The sequence below is a fragment of the Nannospalax galili genome, unplaced genomic scaffold, assembly GCF_000622305.1.
Source record: "Nannospalax galili isolate Female #2095 unplaced genomic scaffold, S.galili_v1.0 scaffold161, whole genome shotgun sequence".
NCBI lineage: Eukaryota > Metazoa > Chordata > Mammalia > Rodentia > Spalacidae > Nannospalax > Nannospalax galili.
In genome coordinates, this window is record NW_008348586.1 from 3195538 (window position 1) to 3206018 (window position 10481).

A 10481-nucleotide genomic window follows, 5' to 3' on the forward strand; every position below is an offset into this window, starting at 1 on the left:
ACACAACTTTTAAATGAATATACTTTATTATTTTTATTTTACATGTATGAGTGCATTGCCTGCATGTAAGTGCACCCATTCCGTGCAATGCCCACTGAGGCCAGAAGAGGGCATTGGATTCATTTTGAACTGAAATTTGTAACGGTAGTTAGCTGCCATGTGGGTGCTGGGAATTGAACCCAGGTCCTCGTCAAGAGCAGCCAGTGCTCTTAACTGCGGAGCCATCTCTCCAGCCCAGCCACACAACTTCTAAAACGGCAGAGTTGGGCTGTAACCCAGCCCTTCTGTCTCTATAGATTCAGCAGTTAAGGACTAAGCCCTCTGGAGTGGTTTGCCTAGGCACTGTCATCCTTCCTCAGTTATCAAGTGAGTATTTTAAATGAATTTAGTTAGTGCTAGGCACGTGCGTCTCTTCTTTTTCTCACAGTTGGAAAAACAAAAACTAGAAAAACTCTTTTTCCTTCCGCTTTGCGACTCTTTTGGCCCCAGCCACGAGCCGTCGTCCGCGCTAAGCGTTCGCTGGTTGGGGTGATGGCGACCGGGACTCCGGATTCGCAAGCACGGTTCGGCCAGTCGGTGAAGGGGCTTCTCACGGAGAAGGTGAACACTTGTGGTACCGACGTGATCGCACTCACCAAGCAGGTGCTGAAGGGCTCACGGAGCTCCGAGGTGAGCCGGGCACAGACTCCCGGAGGCCAGTACACCCCACCGCCCCCTCGCGCCGGGAAGGGCATCGCATTGCGTCCTGGGGAGTGTAGGCCCAGGCGCGTGTTGCATTCTGGGTGTGTAGTCCTCTGATTAGCGTGAGCTGGTGTGGGAAGAGGTGATGTGATGGGAATCTGTGCTTTAGGAAGGGCAGAGTCCCAGGAAGGCGGGTGAGTTGCTGTTCCTAACCAATGCCTGTTTGCTCTCAGGGTGATGTCTAGTGAAGATCAGTTTTAAAAATTCTGCTTCGCATTTGCTCTCAGCGTCCCAGTTTCCTTTCACATCTTTGTGGATTTGTTCTTTATCTTTTTGGGCACATTCTTGATTGTGTTTCTGAGAATAGCTTTTTTCTTTGCCCTGCTTTTTCCCCCCTTGACTCTCATCTGATTCCATGAATAAAATAATGGCTTTTCTCACCAGAAAGCTTTATATAAGTACACTCTGCCCATCCCCTCCCCAACAGACCTATTGAAGTAATATAATATCTACTCTAGGAAGGTGAAAATGTGTGTCTACATAAACACATGTGCATGTTATAGCACGTTTCTTCATGAAACAACAATCTCCCATGCCCATGGACACGTGAATGGATGAACAAAATGAGACTAATGACCTAATCATTCTCTGGTATGTATTTACTAAGGGGAAATAAAATATGTGGTGTGCATGATGGGCAGGCTTGTAATATCAGCACTCGGGAGGCTAAAGCAAGAGGCCTGAACTACATAAAGGAACTGTTTTCAACATCTAAAGAACAAAAGGACTGAAGCTTTGCCCATGGCTTTGTTAGATAAACCACCCACACATGCAACACAGCTAAGACTTCCCGGTTTTGCTTTCTTTAAAGAGGAAGTCTTGAATACACCCCAAACCAATCCAAGCATATTTATCTTTTTAATTTTCATGAGTTTCCCCTGAAGACTTGTTCATTATGTGGTTGTTTCTTCTTCTCCTTCTCCTTCTCCTTCTTCTCCTTCTCCTTCTCCTTCTCCTTCTCCTTCTCCTTCTCCTCCTTCTCCTTCTCCTTCTCCTTCTCCTTCTTCTTCTTTCTTCTTCTTTCTTCTTTCTTCTTTCTTCTTTTTTTTTAGAGTCTTGCTGTGTAGCCCAGACTAGCTTAGAACTTACTGTGTAACTCAGGGTGGCCTTGAACTTGCAGTGATCCTCCTACCTGTTTCCCGAGTGCTGGGATTATAGGCCAGCCCTAGGCCAGGCTGTTTCTTCATACTTGGTGCTGTTATTTAACTTCTACTTTTTTTGAGACAGGATCTCCCTGTAACCATAGCTGGCCTGGAACTCAGTATATAGACCAGGCTGGTCTAAATCTCACAGAGATCCACCAGCCTTTGCCTCCATCTCGGGAGGACTGGGATTGAAGGCCTGTGCTGCCATACACAGTTAAAACTTCATCTTAACTATACATCATCAACAAGTGCTTCCAAATTTCAACTTAGTTTTCTTAGAAATAGCAAGTCTCTTTTTCACTCATGTATTTTCCTATGTAGTTTCAGGAATAGCACAGTTTATCCTCAGGTCTTTGAATGTGTGTGTGTATGTTCACAGCAGTTATCATATTAGTTTAGACCCCAGTAGACTAGTTCTTGCAGATTATTTTTAGTGCTGTGGACCTAATTTTAATGACCATGTCTGTTAAAAAAAGACAAAAAAATTCTCAACCATATAAGAATTTTGTCCTTACTGTATAACACAGTTGTTGATATCTCTGACTGGTGATCTTCTTTGTGTGTCTTTACATATGACATACTCTATAGGATTAGAATCGTTATGTTGCTTTAAAATTTTTTTTTTTTGGTCTTTTTGAGACAGGGTCTCTCTGCAGCCCCAGCTGGTCTAGAACTCACTATGTAGACCAGGCTGGCCTCAGTCTCACAGAGATCTACCTGCCTTTGCTTCAGCAGCGAGCAGCGCTGGAATTAAAGGCATGTACCACCATGCCTGGCCATGTTGCTTTTTTTTTAAAAAAAAAATTATTTTATATGTATGTATGTTTTACCTGCATCTGTATAAATGTACCTGTTGGGCAATGCCTTTGGAGGCCAGAAGAGACTGTCAGACCCCCTGGTACTGCAGATAAGGACAGTTGTTAGCTGCCATGTGGTTCTGGGAACCAAACCTAGTCTTCTGCAAGCGTAGCCAGTATTCTTAGCTGCTGAGCCATCTCTCCAACCCCCTTGCCTTTTCCAAATAATAAAAGTGACACATGGGTTACTAGCTGGTTAAGTAACCAAAAAAATTTCTGCTACTATTGGCTGCCCTAAAATGGTCTTCTACTTACCATTCCTAAACCTTAATTATTTTTCACGTGGGCTGCTTCTGTAGGAGATTTAGATGGGGAGCTCACTAAATAGTATGGATTAAATTAATCCAGCTTTCTGGGACAGGGTTGGCACATAGTCTCTCAATTCTCCAACTTTGTCTTTTACTGGATTTCTTTCATAGCACTTGTCACCTCCGCCATTTCCTTTACTAGACTGTGAGGTTGTTGGGGTATCATACTGACTTTCTACTTTATGATATTCATTTAATAAGCAATTTGGTATTCATTTAACATGTCTGCTATGTGCCAGGAGCTGTTCTAGTTACAAGGTTAAAAGTACTTAGGAAGCTTACTTTTTTTGGTGGTGGTGGTATTGGTGATTGAACCTAGGGCTTTATGCATATTGACCAAGTGCTCTACCACTGAACTAAATAGCCCCAGCCTCAAAGCTTACATTTGAAATGCAATAGATTTATGCACTCTGGAAAGAAGGCTGAGTAGAAGCTTACACTTTAGTGAAGAGACAGAAAATAGGCAACAAAACACAACTTAAGTGGTGAATAATTGATACAAAGAGCATAAATCTGGGAGTAGAGAGTGATGAAAGGTTAACATTAAACAGAAAGGGTCTCTGGGGAGTGACATTTGTGCTGACAGTGGAATGAGATACAGAGCAGACCTTATGACTATCTGGAGCCAGGGCACAGAGTATTAAGTGGAACTGTGGGGTGGAAGGTGTCCAAGGATTGGGAGGAGGTCAGGATGGCCAGTGCAGGAAGTGAGGAGCAGCATACCAACTTGGGCCCACAGCACATTGAGCAGGTGCTTGTGACTAACAAGCCCTTCTCTTGGGCACCTGCTGTTCCTCCATTTGAGTTGTATACTTGGTGAAGGTTGATGTGGGGTTTTGTTTGTGTTTTTATAGTGCTGGTTTGGAACCTAGAGAGTATACCAGGCAAATATTCTACCACTGAACTATATTCCCAGCCCCCTGTGGTTTGTCCTAAATCTCTGTGTGCCACGTGTGCTTGCTACCTCTACCATATCATTTATCTGTTGTGTGTGTATATATGTGTGTGTGCACATGTGTGCATGCATGTGGAGCTAGAGGACAGCCTTAGGTGTTGTGCCTCAGGTGCCATCCATCTTTTTTGCCATCTACCTTTTTTCAATTTTGAGACCAGTCTCTGGCTGGCCTGGAACTTAGCAAGTAGGATCTGCCTGGTCATTGAGCCTCAGGGATCTACCAGTCTTTGCCTTCCCTAGCACTAGGATTACAAGCACATGCCCCATAGACATGCCCACAGGCCACTCCAATGGAGGGAATTCCTCTATTGAGGTTCCCTCTTCCCAGGAGACTCTGGTTTGTGTCAAGTTGACAAAAACTGTGTAGCATGGTAGTCAAGCCTGGTATGTTTGCATCTTTACTGAACACATACAGACATTTTCCCTAAATACTATGTAACAAATTATATAGCTTTTACATTCTGTGAAGTATTATATGTAAGCTAGAGGCATGATTTCACACACCTGTAATTCCAGCTCTTGCAAAATAGAGGCACATCAGAAGTTCAAGATCATCCTCAGTTATGTAGTGAGTTTGAGGCCAGCCTGAGATCTATGAGACTCTGTCTTATAAAACAAAACATGGGATCTGTGTAGTGGCTGGGTTCTCAGCAGACCACTAGAGAGTGCCTGTTGCGCCTCCCTCTGGCATAGGGGCCGACTGCCTGAGAGTGCCCGGATCCTGCCTCCACATGTTGAAGCCTTTGAGAGGGAACTGACACTGATTCTAACCACTCCAACAAAATGCCTGACAGCAAATCCTGAATCCATCACTTTCGAGTCCAGCTTTGTCAGACAAAAGATAAATGAGAAGGAACCCAATAGAGGGATGCTTTTGGAAGCCCTTGTCAAGAAATTCCAATGGACTCTCATATGAACATTTGAAATTTGCCCTGTTCTGACTTTTTTCTAGTTCCCTGTCTAGAACTTGTAATGCTAATTACTCTTGCCTTTACTTCTCCTTCACATCTCCTATTCACCAGTCAAGGACATTTTTTTTCTCCATACAGATAAGAGTTATACAATTTGGGAGTCTTTTAGATAGACCCACTGAAGGGGTACCCCAATTGCCTCACCCTGTCCCTGTTCAGCATGAAAGAAGCCAGAGCAGTCTGCATCCTGAATCCCTATCCACAAGCTGGGTAAACTCTTCAGAGTATGGTGTGATAAGAATAGGAGGTAGGAATGGGCTAGGCAGTTAGGGCAAAAAGACCCCAAAGAAAAGTAGCCAGTTTATTGGCTAAAAGCCAAAATGTCCTTGGGCCTCTTAGCAACATACTCTGTTCCAAAGGCCAAAAATGTCAAAACTATTTGGGAGCTTTTATCTAATCCTTAAAAGATTTTAGGGTTACCTCTTCAGAAGGGGGAATGTTAGAGTAGCAAAAAGCCCCATTTAAAAAAAAGAAGAAAGAGTACATGAAGTTATCAGAAAAAAGTGATGGGGAGATATGGGAGGAGTTGGAAGGAAGGGAGTGGGCATGGGTTTGATCAAAACACTTTATATGCTTATATACCTGTTTGAAAATCTCAATAAATTATTATAAACAAAAAACCAAAACAAAACAAAATAAAACATGGGGCTGGGAAGATGGCTCAGTGGGTAAGAGTGCTTGCCATGCAAGCATGGGGACCTGAGTTTGAATTCCCAGTATCAGTGGAAAAAGCCAGGCATGGCTGTGCATGCTTGTAACCCCAACATTAGAGAGTGTTGACTGGTGAATCCAGAGAGCTTTCTGGCCAGCTAGTCGAGCTGGAACAGTGAATTTCCAGTTCATTAAGAGAGTGTCTCAAGGCATTAAGGCAGAGAGCAATAGATTAAGACACCTGAAGTCCTTCCCTGGCCTCTGCATGTGCACACTCGGGTGTGTGCACCTGCAGTCATATACATTACCACACATTCACCACGACAACACACATACACATACAAAATACATGCAATACTCATACCAAAACATCCACATATATAACATAACACACCAGATAGGTCACCACACACACTACACACACTACAAAATATACCACAACACATACTGCTCCCACATATACCACACAACACACCCACACACCACAACACACATCACAACATATATCACTTTCACATGCACCATCTGCCCATCTTCCACGTGGTGGTTTCCTACTCCAAGCCATGAAGTCCTGCTTTTTTTCCTTTCTCCCTTTGTAAGGTGGAGGATCAAACTCAGGGGTTTTGTGTATCCTGGGCAGTCGCTCTACCACTGAGCACTTCTCCAGCCCTTGAGCTAGTCCCATGCTTGGTCCTCCTGTTTCTGTCCTTCTACCCTAAACCCTGAATGTTTAGGTTGGGCTTTTTTTTTTCGGTCTTTTTGAGACAGGGTCTCCCTGTAGCCCCAGCTGGTCTGGAACTCACTATGTAGACCAGGCTGGCCATAGAGATCCGCCTGCCTCTGCCTCCCAAGTGCTGGGATCAAAGGTGTGCACCACCATGCCCAGCGGGTTTTTTTTGTTTTTGTTTTTGTTTTTGTTTTTTTTTAATGACAGGGTGTCATGTAGCCCAGGCTTGGAAACTCACTGTATAGCTGTAGATGACCTTGAACTTCTGATCCTCTTGCTTCCATCTCCAGAGTGCTAGGGTTACAGGTGTGTACCACCAAGCCAGTCTCAAGTTTGGGAATTTTGATCATTATTTTATTTTTGTCTTCCAGCTGCTAGGTCAGGCAGCTCGAAACATGGTCCTACAGGAAGATGCCATACTGCACTCAGAAGATGTAAGAAGCAATACCTTTCATGATTTGGGGTTTGTACACATGGTCTTCATGGCTTCAGGGAAGTGGAATATCCTGTGTGTCTCTCTTTTGTGCAGAGTTTAAGGAAAATGGCAATCATAACAACACATCTTCAGTACCAGTGAGTATGCCCCCTCCCGTAGTCACCTGTTGTGGAGTCCGCATCCCCAGCCTGAATTCATTTCTTTGTGCTTCAGCACATTTTCCCTTAGGGGTGGGACTTGGGTAGAAGTAGGGCTGGTCAAGGATACATTCCCTCTGGAAAGATGCCCGAGACTTTAGAGGAATTGGGGTGTGAAAGAGTGGGAGCTTTCCTGTATTGTCAGCGCTGTGTTTGGCACCTGAAAGTTATTTGATCAGTATTTGCTCACTCTCTGTGCTCAGTGTCTCTCCCTGGAGAGTCAAGTGTTCTGGTTACTTGTATCCTGCATTTCCACTTGTAGCGCAGCACTAGCGACATATAAGTCATTCCAATTCTGAAATCCAGAGATTGCTCGCTTATTATACTATTGAATAACTATAATTGAATTTCCTTTTCATCTTATTTCATCTTGTTTTATATTTTATGGAGTTGATAAGATGCTTACGTACCATTGGAAATAGATGGCTGGGAATTCAATTCTGATAGCTAATGTTGAAGCTGTTTGGGGGTTGTACATATTAAATATGTGCTATTGACCCCATGTCCTCATGCTAAATTTAAGCCACACATCTGGCTTGTTGGACTCTGGGGGAGTATCATTACCTCTGCAGGTTTACAGCTTTATCTTTTCAGCCATTCTTCACTCAGATGGAAATCCTTGTTCAATAGCACAGCCTTCCGGATAGAAATACAGAATGTGACATAAACCAAAAATTTGTTCTGCCTGTGTATATCTGTCCATAAATAACTTCTGTTGGTTCACTGAATTTTCTTTTGCTGATTTTCCTCTTTTCTGGTTTAGGCAAGAAGCTATTCAGAAGAAGTAAGTAAGCTCAAAGGTAGGGGTGGGGAACCAACTGGAGCCGGCAGGGAGTGATTTTAACTACTGTGCCCAGGATCAGTGAAAAACTGATTGACATTTTACCTTCAAATTACCATGCTCTGGAACAGCCCATTTAGAATGTAAAGAGCATAGTATATTTTAAAAGCATGCAGTAACCAAATTCACTGCCTGTTAAGGGTTTTGAAAAGTTGCAGGGTACAGAGGCCAACCTTAAGGAATAGAAATCCTTTTACATTGGTAAGATTCATTAAATAGAACAAAAGTGCTAAATTAAATAGCCTTATTTTCTTTTTTTTACCTTATTTTCTTAATTGAATTAAATTTTTGCAAACTTTTAAAAAATATTTTATTCATTATTTTTATTTTACGTGTATGAGTGTATTGCCTGCATGTATGTGAGTGCACCTGTGTCGTGCAATGCCATGGAGGTCAGAAGAGGGCATTGGATTCCCCTGGAACTGGAGTTAAGGACAGTCTGTAGCCTCCGTGTGTGTTGGGACTCAAACCTGGGTCCTCTGCAAGAGCAGTCAGTGCTCTTAACTGCTGAGCCATCTCTTCAGCCCAATTTTTGCAAAATTTTTATTAAAATTATTTTTATTTTATTTTATGTATATGAGTGTTATGACTGCATGTATGAAGTGCACCGATGTCATGCAATACCCACAGAGGTCAGAAGAGGGCATCAGATTCCATGGAACTGGAATTATGGAAGGTTGTTAGCTGCTATGTGGATGCTGGGACCTTAACCCAGATCCTCTGCAAGAGCAGCCAGTGCTCTTAACTGCTGAGCCATCTCTCCAGCCCCTCAAACTTTTTTTTTGTTTTTAAAGACAGGGTCTCTCAATATGTAAGCCAGGTTGGCCTTAAACTCTTGATCCTCTTGGCTTTACCTCATGAGTGCTGGGATTATAGGTGTGTACCACAATGCCCCTATGCAACCTTTTCTTCATAGTTTTCTCCCACTTTGAGATGGAGTCTCACTGTGTTAACCACAGTGGCCTCAAACTGTTAGAAGTGATCCTTTGCTCAGCGTTCTAAGCAGCTGGGACTAACAGGTTTGCACAGCTATGCCAGGTTCCACATTTAAATAAACATTTCTGGGGCCTAAGTGGACAAATAGAAACTTTGATTTAGTTGTAACAGTATTAGTGCATTAAAGTATAAATTGTATAAGGAAATGTCGTTTTTGCTCGTTTCAGATAATCTTTTTCTCTATTTTGATTTCTAGTGTTGAACAGTCATCTGATCTACAGGACCAGTTGAATCATTTATTGAAGTAGAATGGCATCTAACAGAGGAATTGTACTGCTTTGCTTGATGCTGAGGGGGAAATATCTTACACAGCAACAGGCTGTGTGTTTGAGTTTCCATTTTCATCCCCAAAATAAGCTAGACAACACTTGTGAAAAGAAGCTAGGTAGTTGAATTTTGGAATCACTTCCTAAACTGAACTAACTCATACTCTTATTGAACATTTAATTTGTTGTGTTTAATTCCATATTAAAAGAAAATCCATAGGTTCAATCCTTAGTACAAAAAACAAAACAAAACAAAACCCAACCAAAATTATAAGATATCTTAGTTTGTTAAAAGCTGGATTGTCCTTGAGCACATACTAATTTTTTTTAAGGTTCTCTATCCCTATGTAGCCCAGGCTGGCCTTGGACTCATAATCTTCTGCCTTAACCTCTTAAGTTCTGGGATTACAGTTGTGTACCACCATACCATACCACCATACCACCATGTGCCACTGAGTAATATAGTCTCAGTTGCTTGGAAGACTGAGGCAGGAGGATCACTTAAGCCCAGGAGTTTGAGACAAAATAGAAAAGGTCCATTTCAAAAAAGGAAAAGGAGGGAGGTGCTTCTAATAGGAACACATGAGAATGGTTAATATTTAAAAAGGCTTTTAACCATTCATTCAGGAATATGCTCATTTAATGGACACAGACCAGCGTTGGATAATGCCTGTAGTTTTTCTTTGTTGCAATAAATTCTTACATGAGAATTAGGCTAATGGAATCCTGTTTGACCAACTGCAGCCTCTTGCCTTGACCTGCATTCCTAGGGCTCTTTTCTTGTGACTCTTGATTAAGTGTCCTTGGTTTGTTTTGTAACTTATCAGCAAATTCACTTGTGTGACGTTATTGCCGAATGTGAAGGGAATTAAAGTTGCTGTAAATGATTGTGGAATAGAATTGTACCTAAATGATGACCTTAGGGCTTCTGGTTATTTACCTGTGCTCATCAGAGTCATCTTATTAAGTGTCATTACATTATCAGACAAGAACATTTTCTTAAAATGTCTTAGAACTTGAACCTAGTGCTTTGCCCGTATTATGCAAGTGCTCTACCATGGAGCTATATTTCCAGCCTTTGAAATGATCATTATCTGTGGTCATACTGGAATATCTTTGTTTGAATTTTAAATGGAACTCTATTGTGTTCTTGAATAGTTTTTCATTTACTAAAGAAGAAAGAAAACTCATAAGAAAATTATGATAGGAAAAAAGCAAATCCAATTAGAGCCAGTCCAATTTAATTCTTTCAGTCAAGCATATCAGATTACATTTCCCTCCTTCCCTTCCTCCCTCCCACCTTTTCTCTCTCTTGTTCTTTTTTTTTTTTTTTTTTTTGGGTCAGGGGCCCCCTTTACCCCCCGCTGGCCTGGTTTTGCTATGGAGACCA

At 42.1% G+C, this 10481-nt stretch overlaps 1 protein-coding gene across 2 annotated transcripts; it reads left to right on the forward strand.

Annotated features, from left to right (window-relative positions):
* Nucleotides 1-481: 481 nt before the first annotated feature.
* On the forward strand, nucleotides 482-10008 carry Borcs7 (BLOC-1 related complex subunit 7). 2 transcript variants are annotated; one of them, XM_008845669.3, is made up of 5 exons: nucleotides 482-669; nucleotides 6727-6789; nucleotides 6885-6928; nucleotides 7752-7788; nucleotides 9022-10008. In XM_008845669.3, exons 1-4 carry the CDS (start codon nucleotides 532-534, stop codon nucleotides 7774-7776), a joined length of 270 nt encoding a protein of 89 aa, XP_008843891.1. In that variant the 5' UTR covers nucleotides 482-531; the 3' UTR covers nucleotides 7777-7788; nucleotides 9022-10008. The 2 variants fall into 2 exon arrangements, with proteins under 2 accessions (XP_008843891.1, XP_008843890.1); XM_008845668.3 differs by having other exon boundaries at nucleotides 485-669; nucleotides 7752-7772.
* The last annotated feature ends 473 nt before the right edge of the window (nucleotides 10009-10481 follow it).